Source organism: Pleurodeles waltl, chromosome 8, assembly GCF_031143425.1.
Source record: "Pleurodeles waltl isolate 20211129_DDA chromosome 8, aPleWal1.hap1.20221129, whole genome shotgun sequence".
NCBI classification, from domain to species: domain Eukaryota; kingdom Metazoa; phylum Chordata; class Amphibia; order Caudata; family Salamandridae; genus Pleurodeles; species Pleurodeles waltl.
In genome coordinates, this window is record NC_090447.1 from 511,548,947 (window position 1) to 511,566,756 (window position 17,810).

Sequence of the window (17,810 nt, forward strand, 5' to 3'; positions counted from 1 at the left end):
GGAAAAATACATTTAATATTCTCAGTCTAGCACATAGCATCAGCTTGCAAAATGCAAGCTCTATTTGGATTTGCTCATAGAAACATTTGGGACATTAAATAGGTGTTCTTGACACATATATATAGGTATATATATTGCTACAAAGCTAATTAAAAGATGCATTAATTGTTACGTGACCTCAAAGGGGTTTATTGGTGGAGGCACTTGTTTTCTTTGTATGTGGATGCCAATGGAAGGCACATTTTGCTTCTACAGGCAGTAAGCCTTTTACTATGTGTAAAGAACTTAAATCCACTTCTGTGTGACTAATGCACAAATCTGCCCCCTCCACCCTGTTGCTGGACCTTACAAATATTTTAAACACCCCTACCACCAAAAAGTGATAGGCATGTTTTTTTATTTGTAAACATGTCCTAGACTTCTATTCTTCAAACTGGAAGCCTTACGTTTCAGTTAGATAGCATAGTATCTTCTAAAGCCGAGCTTCTCCTCCCAGATTGCTAAATAGTTATAAGCAGCACCCACCCATTTGCCACCTACAGTTAGATGCTTACTTTTTCTGCTAAGAATCACTTTCAGTTTCTTAATGGTTTAATAAAAAGCAGATTGTTTCGCGAATTGAATTCATGTAAGGCCTTTGAAGTGCTTAGTAACCTGACGTCAGTTAGATGACAAAGCCCAGTACCGTCTGCATATTGTAACAAGCAATGTCAAAGCCAATAGGTCTTGCCTATGCAAGAGCTATTGGCTTTGTTACTGTCTTTTTGTGGTGTTTTATAGCAGCATGGCTGAAAGTTAAGGAAGAACATCTTAATGATGCGGCTAGGCCTTTTATTCTGGTGGGACAGGAAGGGGCAAGCAACAACCCGGGTGGGGGAGGGGATGCAAGCAAAAATATGGGTGGCAGGGGGATGGGTCAAGCAGCAATGTGGGAAAAGTTGGGGTAGGGGCAAGCAACAACAACAGGATTGGGCGGGAGGGACAGTGCAAGCAGCAGTGGGGATAGCAGCAGTGCAGGTGGAGGGTGGAAGGGACAGGGCAAATTGCATGAGAATCAGAAGGGGACAGGACGGACGGGGTAAGAAACAATGCAGGAGGGGGGGTAGAAGGAACTAGGAAGCAACAACACAGAAGGGACAGATCAAAAAATAACACAGGAGGGGGAGCTGGAGGATGGAACAGGCAACAAAGAAGGGGCATACTACAATGTGGGAGGGACAGGGTAAGCAACAATGCAGGAGGAGGGCGGGAGGGACCTCATTCCAGCTTGACTTGAAACTGTGTGTTTTTGTTTATTGATTGAATGGTTCTCAGAAAAGTTGGGGAGATGCTAAGCTTGTCAACTTTGTCCAAAGGATATTCATCCAAATACCATCAAATGTGGCTTGTTAATCAATGTAATACGCAGAAATAGACACTTTTCCTGCCAATAACATGCTGGTGAACGAGCATGATACAATTACCTTTGTTATTTTATGCCTGCTTGCAGCGAGGAAACCTATCTAATAATTTGGTCTTATTGTTCAGCCCAAGATTGCAGTTTTATTAATAAAATATGAGCACAAACTTAGTTTCTACATTGTAATGGGTGATTGAATGATGATTTTCAGAGCTAGCTGGATCGCCCTTTTTTTATTTTTTACAACTGGTGATTCTGGAATGATTTAGGACTCATTAAATGTCGTAAATAAGGGGTTTAAACCATCAACTTTAAGTGCTGGGTCTGTTTAAATGTCGCAGTTGGAAGTCCAGTTGGGCTGGTGGGGGCACTCATTCAACTCCACCTTATAACATTTTCAGTCTGCACCATTATAATATCACACTTTACTATAGCCAGGCTGTACTGTGAGTCCTTTAAGACTGGATCCTGATACATATTTTTCATGCGATTTTGAAGTCCATCAGACATACAGAACGTTGTTTCCTTGAGCAAGATGACAATCAAAATCATTAATAAATTTCCAGAATCTGCTGCTTGTGCTGCTTTAGGGGAGCTAATATCAGTACAGCCACTATTTGTGATGGAGTTCCTGTTTTTGTACTTTTTAAATATTTTGTGTCACACCCAAAATGTTATCTTAGTCTACTGACTCGGTAAGAAGGTTGTATGGGGAACCCCACATGCATTTACAATGCAGTCACTACCCCGACTGTGACGTTACCACTTAATACTTTAGCACGCAAGTCATTACAATGACTTGCCTTAGGGGGCTCTGGACTTAGGAATAGTATAAACTACTATTCCCAATTCCAGTCTAGGCAACAGTAGGGAAGGTATTGGACTTAAAAATCCAATGCCAGTCGAACAACGTGCCCCCTAAAGCAAGTTGTTGTAACGACTTGCAGGTTAAAGGAATGCGTGGTAACATTGCAGTCAGGGTAGTGATTGTGTTGTAAAGGCAGGTCGTTGTGACTGCGGGGTACAGGATGTTTCCTCTGTATAAATCCAAGCTCACTGTTTTTATTTTAACCTTAGCTGTCCCCTTAACTTACTATTGAACCAACCTTTTAGAGGACTAAGGTTGGAATATTGCTTGTTAGTGTTCAGAGTAAAATTGTTGAACTAAGTTAGAAACAGTATGGTCCTAAGTGAGGTGGTCCAGTTGCTCAACACTCTCTTCCAGATGCCTTTGCAGTGCACCCATCCATACTGTAGCACGAATTGTGAGTTCTGGTGACCATTTGATTTGTCTGCCTTGGTATGTAGTGTTAGTTGAGACACAAGAGTGATATATTATGGTCTAACATATGGACAGTCAGCTCTGTACGAAAACTATTGCTGTTAACTCTCAGGGTTATTCTTGGTTCCTTTCAAAGATGGAACATGTCTATTGTAGTTAAAATGTGAACCAGAATTGCCTTTCTCTGAAGTATTGTACAAGTATATTTCATGTGACTATCGGGTGGAAACTAGCTATGTGATGTCCTTAAATGTAAGGGTTTGCAAACCCACAAATAAAGGCTTACCTAGAGGTTCTCTATTTTGTATTGGTTGATCTGCCCACAGATTGCACCATAAGGCATTGTATTATTCCTCCAGATCATTATGGGGGTGTTACCAGGACGCCATATATGACAGCTTTTATCCTGCTTTAAGTTGGTGAATATGTAACATACAGATTCATTAAAATTACATTGAAAGCATATTTAACTTTGAGAAAAGATTGAGATAATTTAAACTGCTGTTCACATTGAACCCTTCTCCACTTCAGCCTTTAAAGTTCTTGTTGATATATTTGCTACTACCAAATTACAAAATATACCTTAATCCAGCATTCAGTTCATCCTGCAGCATCAGTTCTGTGTACCAAAAGTGGCCACTAGGCACTCCCATTCGATGCCTGACTCCACATAAGCGAGTCAGGTTTCTTACCCATTTAAATTTTGAGAATAGGTTGATATTTATTTATATTTGAGTAACCTGGTTTTAAGTGAGAGTAGCTCTGTGTAACTGATGCAGAGTAAACATAGCCATGTCTGTTGCTGCTCTGCCAAATCATTTTGTGTCTTGTGCAGTTTTAAATGATTAGTAATACCCATTTAAATAAAAATTATTTTTGGGGCCAGTTTATTTGTAAATAAGCACTATCATGTTTGATTAAAAAAAAAAGAGTTCTGTCTGAATCACTCGTATGGCAGACCTCGTCGCTCCCGCTCCCCTACATTCCAAAACAACACTTTCAATCTATTTTTAGCAGTAGGTTTAGGTGTAACTGTTTTTTAAACCGCCAAATTTGGCGGGGGCAAGACTGAGGCAATTAGCCAGTTGAAGCCTCCTTCTAAATCCTTTTTTTACAAGATTCATGAACTAACCAGATGCTCTGGATAACATCCACCTGTATTTGTGACAATGAATTAATCATATCACATTTTTGTGATGTCCTATCTTTTAGTTATAAAATTGAGTGGCGTTTAATTGAGTTTTAATAAGCCTTTTGTGCCTTGCATAGATGCAAGCTCAATCGTATTAATATCTGAACTGGTGAAAAATAGGTTTAGGTGCATCGCTAGAATTGTTTTCATGTTCTTTATTTAATATGTTCAGAGGATCTTCATATTTATATTCTGGGTGGAAATGTTTTATTTGACTCACATTTGCTATATGTTTAGTTAGGTCAAATTTAACAGAATGACCAGTTGCATTATTGGGCTACACTTGAACTGAAGCTTTCAAATGAATCATTGCTCCACTGTTTGTTACGCTATTCCCTTTCCTTGAAAGGTAATATGCTAAGGATATGTAACTGAGATTTGTGCAGCCCTCAAAGTGAAGTAAGGTTTGTGTAACGTGTTAACTGTTCCTTTTGCAATTATTTGCAGCCTTCTTAGGACAAAATGGGTGCAAAAATATGTCTGTCTTATGGTTGAATTTGCTGCAGTTTGTTAAGCACAACATAAAATTGCTGATGGTGGGGAAGTGAGAATATTGCTGTCTCTTATCGGGGCGATGTTAATAAATATTTGGCTTTTTCTCTCATATATGTGGGTTGTCTTTGTCTGCATCACTTGTTAGCTTTTAAATCCAAAACTGTGTTAATTGCTTTAGAGATAGGATATATTTGTTTCACTGGACACCATTTAGGTTGCAAGCCTCCAAGAAAATTCAACAAAGTGACTTTTTAGCATCTTTTAAAATTGCTTACAGTTTTTTCAAAGACATCAGAGGAGCTCAGATATTTTCCACTGTCTGACCACAGAGACAGAATTCACAACAACTCTGCTTAACAGCTATCAATAAACTGTAATAGAGAGCAGCATCAACCCAGTGCAAGTATGCCATGGTTGACACTGAAGAGAAGCCAGAGATCACCCTAAAGAGACGTCTTTCACCCCCTGGGGTTATTTTGAACATGCTACAGAGTGGTCACCATTGCTAGGATACATGCTATTTTGTTAACTTGCCTAGTGTTATGTATCTTAAGAGTTTTTTTCCTGTTTGTAACAGCAATCTCCGATGATGGCTACTCTGAGGAGAATAGGGGAGGACTTCTTCAAAGGAACTGTCATTCGAGCAACTCGCGATTGTTCACCTGAGCCTTCTCCTGAGACCAAGACAAAGTCTGCTGCTTTCTTTAAGAGTGCAAATCTACCCTTGAGACTTGTATCTACCTTAGTAGTCATCAAAACAATTAATCAAGGTGAGTTTTTAATAAATGCAGTGAACATTGTGTGTCTTAGCAATTCATAAGTAGACTTGTTACAAGATTAAGAGAGTGGACAGGAAACCATGATTTATTTTTATATTGTGTGTGCCAGATTCACTGAATCAAAGTAACATAAAGTTTTCACTTTACATCAATAGTTACACATACCTCAATATTTACACAAGTTTAAAAGGCCTCAGTGTTATTATAAATGCCATTTCAGAATTGAAGATGGAAGTGAGGCAGTGACTTTGCACAATGTTTGGTTTGCTGGACTAAGCTTTGATTACTGTTTGACCGTGTGGTTTCTATGTGTATTTGGTTCTTTGAGCTCGATTATTCTGCTGCAATATCTATAACTGATTTATGTTGTGTTTACAAAAATATAATGTTGTTCTGCATCATAGGATTCTTGCTGATAGTCATAAACAGAGACCATCAGCACATTGATATATATATACATATAGTCAGCTAGTGGCGGTCACCACTAGGTAGTTATAGTTAAGACCTAGTTTCTATAGAAAGAAACGTTTTTGTTTTACTTATAACATTGGCACCATTTGATGAATCTTCACAAAATTTTCTGAGGAAAATGCAACACTTACTTCACCGTCTGTCTGCAAAGTTTCACGGTGATTCGTCAAGTAGGGACCTAGAAAAAGAGAGGGTTCCAAAATGCCTTTTCCCCCGTGCCTTTTTCCATTGGGATTTTGAACACGAATAGTGCCCGAACCACTGAACGGAATTACACCAAATTTGGCAGAAAGGTACTTCTTGGTCCAGAAAGTGACCTTTTTGTTATTTGGTGTAAAACCGTTCAGTAGTTTTTGAGAAATTAAAGAAAATCCAAATTTGTATATATTGGGACACAAAGGCTCTGCGAACCCCCCCTGTCTTGTGCGGAGATCTGATTGGCTGCCAACACTTAAAAAAAAAAGTGTTGCCAGCCATTTTGGGACTTGGCTTCAGCCAAGTCCTTGAAAAAAGATTTTAAAAAAGAAGAAAAAGGGCTGGGGTAGGGACACCCTAACTTCTTAGCTCTGGTGCAGATGGACTCTACCCCTCCCCCCATGAGCATAAAAGCATTAAAAAAAAAAAACAAAGTTGGCAGGAATCGCAGCAGATCCGCTGAAAAAAAAAAAAAAGTGCCGGCTCCCGCAGGATGCGGAGAGCCGCTAGGACCACGGGGGCCTTGAGGCTCCCTGTGGTGGTCCTGTCATTCGGTCACCATAGAAATTGAGCTGTTATAGTTAGTTTTTTCAAGTAACTATAAATCATGCCCTAAGGTAATTATGACTCTCTCGCCATGCACAGTTTTCTAATCAATAATTTTATTGCAAATGTTGGAGTGATAATATCAATGATGCCATAGAAGATGTCATCAATGATGTAACATGTGGGGTAATTAGCAGTGCATGTCGAGGGCGCGAGTTATAGTTTCTTGAAACAACTCTAACTATAACCCCTGAATTTCTATGGTTTTGTGCATGTAAGTTCAGAACTTAACTATAATGTCTCTGTAAACTTTGTTTTTTTTTTCAGTGAATTGATAAATATATATATATATCTATATATATATATATATCTATATGTATATATGTTCGATGGCATGTGTAGCTGCAGATACACATGCTATGCACAAGTCCTGCCATCTAGTGTTGGGCTCGGAGTGTTACAAGTTGTTTTTCTTCGAAGAAGTCTTTTCGAGTCACGGGACCGAGTGACTCCTCCTTTTCGGCTCCATTGCGCATGGGCATCGACTCCATCTTAGATTGTTTTCTTTCCGCCATCGGGTTCGGACGTGTTTCTTTTCACTTCGGTTGTTCGAGTCGGAAAAGTTCTACAAACTCTCTAAATTTGACGGTATTGTTTTCGATCAAGTACCATCTATCATCGACACTTCGGTACCGGCGGATACAGATCTCTACTTGCCCTTCGGGGCACCCGCGCCCAACTCGAGCCTCGTCGGCCCGACCAAAAGTCTTGTCGAAGCCTCGTGGACCGGACCCCGTTTAGCTTCTGCCCTCGGTGCCACACCAAGTTCCCTTACACGGAACAACATCTAGTCTGTAACCTTTGTCTATCTCCAGACCACCGAGAGGATACTTGTGAGGCCTGCAGATCCTTCCGCTCGAAAAAGACTCTACGAGACCGAAGAGCGTGAAGGTTAGAAATGGCGTCGAGAAGCACTGAACGCCTCGATGCAGAAGAGCAGGAGATGATCCACACCGCAGTCTCCGTTTGGGGGTCCGACTCCTAGCATGAGTCAGACAACGATCGACCAATAACAGAGGGCCAGCACGTGATTACGCTTGCCCCGACCCAATCCAAGCCCAAAAACAAGGCCTCGGGGACGCCACTGCCAGAAGGCCATGGCTCCACCCGTAAGAAAACTACCGGTGACCAAGCAACATCTTCGGCACGAGAAAGGCCACACCACAGAAGCCTTCAGACTCGAGCCAAGGCACAGGCTCTGAAATCCTCAAGCACTGACCCATCGAGTCGAAGCCTCGAAAATCCCTCTCAGAGCCGAGGCCAACAACTACTCCAGGCCATTCGATCCCGCAGAAACCTCACCAGTCTCCTCCTCATTCTCCTCACCTAACTGTCTCCCCACCTATTACCCCCACTGCACAGTCTCCAGTACACTCTGCACAATCCCATTTCTGACAATAGTCAGAGTGCCATCCGTCAAAGCCATCACCTCCAGAGGATAGCACCTCATATACACAGGTTCTGGCTATGGCAGCGGTATATCATAACGTAGCCATGCACACAGAACCTCTTGAGGATGATTTTTTATTTAACACGTTGTCCTCAACTCACGCCACCTACCAGAGTCTACTCGTGGTTCCTGGCATGTTAAAAAATGCGCATCAAATCGTCCAGGAACCAGTTAAAGCAAGAGCGATCACTCCAAGGGTGGAAAAGAAATATAAGCTGCCTCCTTCAGACCCAGATTTTATCACCCAACAGCTACCCCCAGATTCCGCAGTGGTCAGCGCAGCAAGGAAGAGGGCTTACTCCCAGTTGTCTGGGGACGAACCCCCACCGGATAAAGAAAGTAAAAAATTAGATGCTGCTGGTAAAAGGGTGGCATCACAGGCAGCTAATCAATGCGGTATAGCCAATTCCCAAGCGCTAATGGCCAGACACGACAGGGCCCACTGGGACGAGATGAAAGACATTATCCAGCATCTCCCCAAAGATCAACAGAAGAGAGCCCAGCAAGTAGTAGAGGAGGGGCAGGCAATTACCAACAATCAGATCAGGTCAGCGTTAGACTCCGCAGACACAGCCGCAAGAACTATTAATACGGCTGTCCGCATTAGACGACACGCATGGCTTCGGTCGTCAGGCTTTAAACCTGAAATCCAGCAAGCTGTTCTGAACATGCCTTTTAACGAACACCAACTCTTTGGCACACAGGTTGATACAGCCATTGAGAAAATGAAAAAGGACGTCGACACTGCCAAAGCTATGGGGGCGCTTTACTCAACTCAATACAGAGGCTCATTTCGAAAGCCTCAGTATAGAGGAGGCTTTAGACCCCAAACATCTGGGCCATCTACCTCCCAATCCAAACCCTCTTACCAGACACAATACCAGAGGAGGGGGTTTCGGGGAACCTACAGAGGACAATTTTCCAGAACTAGGGGAAAATATCAGCCCTCAAAGCAAACCACACACACCAAGCAGTGACTTGATCCACATCTTCCCTCACCACACTTCCAACTGTAGGAGGAAGACTGCAAAAGTTCCACACACACTGGTTACACATCACAACAGACAATTGGGTCTTATCCATTATCCAACATGATTACTGCATAGAGTTTGCACAAACTCCTCTAGATATACCTCCAAAACCACAAAAACTCTCCTCTCAACACATTTCAATGTTGCAAACAGAGGTACAGTCATTATTACTCAAACAAGCTATAGAGCTTGTACCACATCATCAAAAAGGAACAGGGGTTTACTCCCTATAGTTCCTCATTCCCAAAAAGACGGAACATTGAGACCAATACTAGATCTCAGAACTCTCAGTCTTTACATCCTATCAGAACACTTTCACATGGTAACACTACAGGATGTAGTCCCATTGTTACAACAACAAGATTTTATGGCAAAACTGGATCTAAAAGATGTGTATTTTCACATACCCATCCACCCACCGCCCAGAACATATCTCAGGTTTGTTATACAAGGAAAGAATTACCAGTTCAAAGTGTTACCTTTCGGGATAACAACAGCTCCCAGGGTATTTACAAAATGCCTTGTGGTAGTTGCAGCCTACCTAAGAAGGCAACACATCCATGTCTTTCCATATCTCGACGACTGGCTAATAAAATCCAACAGTCATACACAGTGTCAAAAAAAATACACATTATGTAATACAAACCCTACACACTCTAGGGTTCTCTATAAACTACCCAAAATCCCACTTGCAACCGGTGCAAATTCAACAGTATTTAGGAACCAAACTAAATACGCAAACAGCACTTGCAAGCCCAAGACCACAAAGGATACAAACATTCCACAATATATTGGCACAAATTCAGTCAAACCAAGAGTACACAGTCAAATTTGTCATGAAACTGTTGGGCATGATGGCATCATGCATCGCCATTGTCCCAAATGCAAGATTAAACATGCGGCCCTTACAACAGTGCCTTGCAAAACAATGGTCACAAGCACACTGTCATCTTCAAGATCTAGTGTTGATAGACCGCCAAACATGCATTTCGCTTCAGTGGTGGAATTCCACAAATGTAAACAAAGGGCGGCCATTTCAAGACCCTGTGCCTCAAACCACACTTACAATAGATGCATCAATGATTGGATGGGGAGCACACCTCAACAATCACAACATTCAAGGACAATGGGACAACAGAACACAAACAACTCCTCATAAATCACCTAGAATTGCTATCCGTATTCCTAGCACTCAAAGCCTTTCAACCTCTTCTCGTTCACAAACACATTCTGATCAAAACAGACAACATGACTACAATGTATTACCTAAACAAACAAGGAGGGACCCACTCATCGCAACGGTCCCTTCTAGCACAAAAGATTTGGCATTGGGCTATACACAACAACATTCACCTTGTAGCACAATACATTCCAGGAATACACACCCAATTAGCAGATGTTCTCCGCTGATGCATCCAATGCAGGCACAACATTTTATACATATTACTTTCAGTTCAACCATTAACCAGAGTAATCTATAGCTAGATATGGAATACTTGTACCATGATTCCCTCGTCCATAAAACTCCTACTCACACATATTATTAAACATTATTAACTGCATGCATGTCATAAGCTAAATACTGAGGGTCACGTAGTTGAGCTGCTGAAAGGCGGCATGCAGTTAATGCACTGTGACAAATTGAATTTAATAATATGTATGAGATCTGAGAGCGAGTGGTTCTTCTTTTCTGGAGGAGACGGTAACTGCATTGTGGATATCAGGCATGCCGTACTAGAATGCATGCACCACTCCCATGGGGGTAGCCTAGATGTTGAGTCGCTGGTTCAGGTAGGCTGGTCTGGTGTTGTGGAGGGCTTTGTGTGCATGGGTGAGGATCTTGAAGGTGATTCTGTTTTCTATGGGAAGCCAGTGCAGTGTACACAGGTGTTGCGAGATATGGCAGCGTTGAGGTAGCTCGAGGACCAGTCTGGCAGCAGCGTTCTGGATGTTATGTAGCTTGCGGGTGAGTTTCTTGTTGATTCCGGCGTAGAGTGCGTTGCCGTACTCCAGTCAGCTAGTGATCAGGGCGTGTGTGACGGTTTTTCTATGTTCGAGGGGGATCCACTTGAAGGACTTGCGTAGGAGGCGGAGGGTGCGGAAGCAGGTGGAGGTGACTGAGTTGATTTGCTGGTGCATGCTGAGGTTGGAGTCCAGGATGATTCCGAGCTTGCGGGCTTGGCATATGCGGTGGGTGGCCGTCCGAGGGTGGGTGGGCACCAGGAGTTGTTCCACACGTTGGGTTGAGGGCCCATGATGAGTACTTCTGTCTTGTTTGCGTTGAGTTGCAGGCAGCTGTTTCTCATCCAGTTGGTGACTGCTTCCATGCCTTCGTGGAAGTTGTGTCTGGCTTTGTCGGGTTCATTGGAGAGGAAGAGGATGAGTCGGGTGTCATTGGCGTAGGAGATTATGTTGATCCTGTAGCTTCTGACGAGGGTGGCTAGTGGGGCCCTGTAGATGTTAAACAACATGGGGCTGAGGGAGGATCCCTGGGGCGCTCCGCAGGTGGTGGGTGTGGGGTCTGCGAGGAAGGGAGTGAGTCTTACTCGTTGAGTTCTACCACAGAGGATGGATTGGATCCAGTTGAGGGTCTTGTCTCTTATGCCGAGCTTTGTGGAGTCTTCTTATCAGGGTGTGATGGGAGACTGTGTCGAAGGCCGCTGAGAGGTCTAGTAGGGTGAGTGCCACCGTCTCTCCCTTGTCCATCAGGGAGCGGATGTCGTCTGTTGCGGCCAGGAGGGCTGTTTCGGTGCTATGGTTTTTCCTGAATCCGGAATGGGAGATGTCGAGGATGTTGTGGTCTTCCATAAACGTTGCGAGTTGGCTGTTGACTGCTTTTTCAATGACTTTCGCAGGAAAGGGGAGTAGGGAGATGGGGCTGAGAGTTTTTGAGGTTGGTGGGGTCTGCTGAGGGTTTCTTAAGGAGGGGGTTGATCTCGGCGTGTTTTCAGTCGTCAGGGAAGGTGGCGGCAGCTAGAAAGCGGTTGATGGAGCTTGGGGGCAATGGTGTCTGTGGCTCTTTTGAAAATGTGGTGGGGGCATGGGTCCATGGGGGCCCTGGAGTGTATGGATCTCATTGTTCTCAGCGTATCTTCGGTGGTGAGGGGGGTCTAGGTGGTGATTGTTGGTTTGTTGGTGTCTGGTTTTGGTAGAGGGGGTTTTGTGCATAGGTTGTCCTTGCGGAAACTGTCGTAGATGAGTCTGGATTTTGTGGTGAAAGTAGGTGTTGAGTCTGTCACAGAGGTCCTGTGAGGGTGGGATGTCCGTTGTTTTGCTGTTGGGTTGGGCGAACTCCTTGATGATGCTGAAGAGCTCCTTGCTGTTGTGTGCATGTGAGGAGATTCTGTCTTGTACAGCCTTCTTTCTGGGGTTTCTGATGAGTTGTTGGTGTATGGTGGTGGCGGCTCTGAAGTTGCTATGGGCTTCTGAGGACTTGGTGTTTCTCCAGATTTTTTTGAGGTGGCGACAAGTGCGTCTAGATTCTTGGAGTTCGGGGGTGAACCAGCTGGCTTTCTTTGCGTGGGTCTGTTTTTTTTTTTTAGGGGGGCTATGTGTTGGCGCAGTTGGCGATCCATTTGTGGAAGGTACTTGCTGCAGTAATTGGGTCATCGTTGTGTGCGATGGTGGGGGCGGCGATGCCTTCTTGTCCAGTTTCTATGTGGTGGTTGGTGTTGGGGGTCTGATGACGGTGGGTGTGTTGAATGTGAAATGGATGCATTGGTGGTCTGTCCATGGAAAGTTCTGTGGTGTGACTGAAGGTAGCAAAGGTTCCTGTAGTGAAGATGGGATGGAGGGTGGCTCCGTCACAATCTGTCAGAGTCCTGTGTTGTGTAGGTTGTCTAGGAGGGATGCGGGGTTGGGGTACAAGGAAATATAAATTTGTATATCTAGGGACACAGAGGCTGTGGGTTTCCCAGAGATCTCATGCTGAAATCTGATTGGCTGCCAACACTTCAAGAAGTGTTGGCAGCCATTTTGTGACTCGGATGAGTCCCAAAAAAAAATGTTAAAAAAAATAAAAGGGGGGCAGGGTAGGAATACCCTGACCCCCTAGCCCCGGTGCTGGGGTCCCGCTGCGACCCTGCCAGCATTTTTTTTTTTTATGGAAACTGCGGAGGATCAGAGAATCTGGTGAAAAATTAAAAAAAACAAAAACAAGAACACCATTTGACAAATGTTTCACAAAAATGTCAAAACTAGTTTGACATTCACCTCAGCTGCTGTGTGGAAAGTTTCGGGGTGATTCGTCAAGCAGAGCAGAGAAAATGGGCGGGTCCCAAAACGTGTTTTCCCTGTGCAGTTTTTCATAGGGATTTTAGACACGACTACAGCTTGAACCACTGAACTGAATTACACCAAATTTGGCAAGAAGCTTGATCTTGGTCCAGAAAGATCTCTTATTGTGATTTGGTGTAAATCTGTTTGGTAGTTTTGCATTAGTAAAGAAAAAGATTTACTGCAGTGGATCCATTAATCCACGAGCCTAAAGGAAGGACGTGATTGGCTGTCTGCAACCTGATAGAAACTTTGCAGCTGCCATTTTGATTATCTGCTCGGTCCCAGGAAGGGGAAAAAATTAAAAGTGACATAAGGGGTCAGGATAAAGGTACCTATCGTGGGCAAGAAATTGCCCCAAACCTGTTTTCGGTAGGCACTGTAGATCTACGGATCCTCCGCTGCACTCAGCTTGGCCCCCAGTGTAAACTCACGACTGATCCGCAGATCCTGACCACAATGAAAAAACATAAACACCCGCTCACTCACTAAACCCCTGCTGCACACGGCCAAAGGCCGTGCTCAGTGTAGGCTTGGCTGCATTTGGTTGGGGGGGTTGGCTGCAGCCAGGCCTTGTGGCCAACTCCCCCCCTCACATGGCCAAAGGCCGTGCATGGCGTGGGGTTGGGTGCATGTGGGGTGTTGGCTGCAAGGCCTGGCCTTTGGAAATAGACACTTCAGTGTTGACCACCTTTATGATACTGCCATAAGTCTGAGACAAGCCATCTTTACCTACGTTTTTTTTGTAGAAAACTACAAAATTCAAAACCACATTGCAGCATTTAGAGTAGAAATGTGCTATATAGTTAGCCTTTAACAATGAAGGGAAAGGTGCCTGTCAGGTCACAATTCCCCCAAATGTATTCAGCATACACTATAACTTTGAGGAAGCCATCGCTTTTCATTATCCAGCATGTACTGTACTGGCAATTTGTGTCTCAGCCTCAGTTCTGATTTTTTTGTTTGTGCAGGATGGATCTGAAATTACCGAAATTATGCTAATTACACCAGAGTGATATAAGTTTTACCCATGCCTTCTTTAAACCCGGAACCGAATTAAGGCAACAATGTCTGTATCATACCCTTCAGAGCAATAATGCCTACCCTCTCTACTTGTTCCTTAGGCCCTTTTCATTCTGTTAATACTGCTAATGAAGATGTATAAATAACATTAGTGCACTCAGTTACTTACCTTCAGTGTGGGAATCTTCTGTTTTACAGAAGAATGATCATTTCCCTCATTCCTTCTCAACTTTTACTCTCATCATACATCCTAGCCCTTTGTTTTCGGTTTGGTTTGAGACAGCATCAGCTGTCTCACAAGAGGTAATATTATCCAGGTCAAAGAGAGTGGCAATAGTCTCCCGCATATGCCATTGGTTGTCAGAGACACACCTTAGTAAATAATAATAAAGGGGTGTGAGTATGAGATTTCTTACTACAAATCAGGGTACCTAAATAGAAAGACGGGGCAGGCTGAGGCAAGTAGAAGTGTTAATGGACAGTGTTTTGGCTTTGCAGGATTAGGTTAATTAGGATGAAATTATTTGGGAAATTCTTGGTCGTGCTAATCTGTGCATAGAAACGCACGCCACAGAACAGGCTAACACATGACTCAGATTGCCTTAGGCCGTTGAATAGTGCTTTTTTAAATAGGTTTTTTAAAGAAGGTCAGAATTTAAAATATTACCAATACAGAGGCATCAACCAAATACCTGTGCACGGCATATATAACTGGGCATAGGAAAACCTATGAAAAGGCAACAGGAACAAGATGGCACCTTATCTCTGACACCTCTCTTCCTGCCCCTATCATCCCCTGTACAGAAGCTAGATATTCAGCTTGAAATGGGTCTTACATGATAAAAGCAGCAGGAGAGCTTGCAGGCAAAATAATGGCATATTCTGTTGCCTGCACCGAGTCTGTTGTTGTGTAGTCTACACCAAGGTCCCGGTTTTATGTCAGATTAGCTGGTTCCAGTGATAAAGTGTGGACAATATGGTCCAGCCCAGTTCCTTACTGCAACAGTGTAGGGCAGGTAAGCGAAAGACAGCCGCCCACGTGTAGCAATGTCAAACAAAACTTGGGAGGGAAGTAAGAGTAGGCTTTGTAGCTGCAGTCATAGCAGGACATGGAGATCAGGAAGAGCAAGTTCAGAAGCAGTAGCAGAAAAGGTAGGCAGCGGTACTGCAAAGATAACTTTTAAACGGCTAAATGAAAATCAAAAGTTGCAGATGCAAGAAAAATCGTAGAAAAAGTGATGTGTAATGAAATGACACCCATACCTCTAGGGCCACTGTGGAGTGTTTGCCCCTTGCCAAACAGCGAAGCACCCCCGACTCTGATGAGGGACACAGACTGTTGGTGCCTCAGGCTGTCCCGAAGCACTACCATGACCTCTTCACCAGTGGCTGAATCACAGAAAGGTTAAGGTTGCCAGAAGACTCCATGTTGTGAAGAATCCAGTGCTGCTGTGTTGGGATTTTCGACTGGATTACGTAAAGTGAACCAGGTCTAAAACTCGGAGAATAGATTGGCTTGTTATATGAAAAGACCACTGGACCCTCAGTTGACCTAGTTTACTGCTCTCTAGTTGCTGCATATCGGGCATTTGCAGTTTTACTGCCTTAGTTTTCCTTTCCAAATAGATACTTTGTTTCTCCCTTATAGGTTCTGATCTACAAGTTCCAGAATGCCAAACGTAACTTCAGTATTGGATGAGCTACATGATTTAACATGAGGAAACGCAAAGCAACTGTAATATCTTGTTATGGTTAGGTGGGATGAAGGGCAAAAGGTACACGAAAGAGCACGAAGTATATCCTGCATGTGGAAAGAGAATAAAGTGGGAAGATAGATGCCAAGTCAGTCTAGGACTAGTCATAGTCCTGGAGTTTTAGTCGACATAATTTAGCATACAGGAATTTTTTAAACACATGCTGCTGGTTCCAGATTGCCAAGTGCTCTTGGCTGCAGATCTGGGGTTGGCATGATGTCTTGCACATAATGCGGGCCAAATTGCAGTTTTGCTCAAGAATAAATAATTGTTATTATTTGTTTTCCCTACACATAGGAACAAAAGTAAAGCATTAATCTGATTTGGACATGGGGCAACTAGACATGGGAAAATCAAGCAGGCTCACAAACATATATCTTGTGAGTTGTTTAATAGGACAAATTAAGAGATAATATTTATAGGAGTATAACATACAGGTACAAATGCAGGCAGACCATTGGACCTACAGGCATCCATGTACATACAAAAGCATCTTCATGCGCACACACATATTGACAAACGTACAGACACATATGTACGCATATTGACGTTCACATGCAAAGGTGGAGAAAAACAGCAAACATCATCTAAGCAGACATAGACAACCATATAAAAGGCCTTGGTGTACACAAGTCAACAGTTATATGGGCACACCGATGGACACACCAGAACGCACCTTCAGCACTCGCGCACACAATGACTAACACAGATAGAGACATCAAAATAGACAGAAAACATGCAGAGTGCCATAACACACGCATTTGAACACACGTGGGTGGAGAATGCATGACGGCAAGTAGATGGGTAAGGGATGCACGAGTGTGTGGATCTGTGGAGGCTTAGATGAAAGATGATGTACATCTGGAAGGATGGATAAGTTACTTGGTTGATGGAGACACTGTTTTTCGATGCAGGGGTCAATGCAGAGGCGTCTGTACTCAGCAGGTCATGGGTGTCTGGACACAACGCAACTCAAACTTTGGGGAGGGCTAACATGTCAAGTAAGGGGCTCGGAGACATTACTTATCTGGAATGCTTGTGGCAAATAAGCATTTTAAAGCACGCTGGCTATGTAACACTGTGGATCTAATATAACTTTTAGGGGTTTGGGGTTCTAAACAAATTGTAGCACATTGAGCGGCAAATGTTTTCATTTATTACAAGTTGGAAAACTATGAAGATGTAGAATGTAAAGTTCTATTTTATGTGTCAAACATTGACAAATAAGACATTCCAAACACACTGAACTTGTTGCATCAACCTAATGGGACTTAAAAACCACACAACGTTAACAGACATGTGAGCATGCATCTGCAAAGTAAGGTTTGAAAAACAAGTAGCAAACAGTGCAGTTTAAGCACACTTCTTTAGTTATTATGTCCATGCTGTATTTACCTCAGCACATAATTTATGCTATTTGTTCAATAGAATGTATGTATTATAACTACTCTCTTGCTGTCTTATAGGGGATGCCTCATTTACAAGCTCTAAAACACATACATACAATTTAGAAAATATATTAATTGGTACTGATACAACTCCCATCAAGTATGCTTGGTTTTGAGACTTGGTAGGCATACAGCGTGAAAGGCAACCCATGTTTTGAAAGCTCTGCTGAAATAGTGAGAAAGAAGGATAAGCCATGCTAAATCCACATCACACATGGAATTTCATCAAGGCTTACCAGGTGTAGCAGTTGCTGTCCCTAGTTCACTCTATGGTACCCACAACACTGCCCTTATTACTTATTGTCTCAGGAGTCATGATGGCAGTGGCTGGATCTAAAAAGTGAGCAGCCCTTTTTTAAGTTGACATTCTTTTAATTCCACCTTGACACTGGGCAGCAAATACCAAGATG

The 17,810-nt window shown here is 43.2% G+C and overlaps 1 protein-coding gene across 2 annotated transcripts in view; it reads left to right on the forward strand.

Moving 5' to 3' along the window:
- The window catches only part of CCDC138 (coiled-coil domain containing 138), a 220,006-nt gene that overhangs the window by 158,399 nt on the left and 43,797 nt on the right, over nucleotides 1-17,810 (forward strand). For both annotated transcript variants that reach the window (XM_069204488.1, XM_069204486.1), the window contains exon 12: nucleotides 4,946-5,138. In XM_069204488.1, the coding sequence (XP_069060589.1) occupies nucleotides 4,946-5,138 (193 nt within the window). The remainder of the gene's footprint in view (nucleotides 1-4,945; nucleotides 5,139-17,810) is intronic.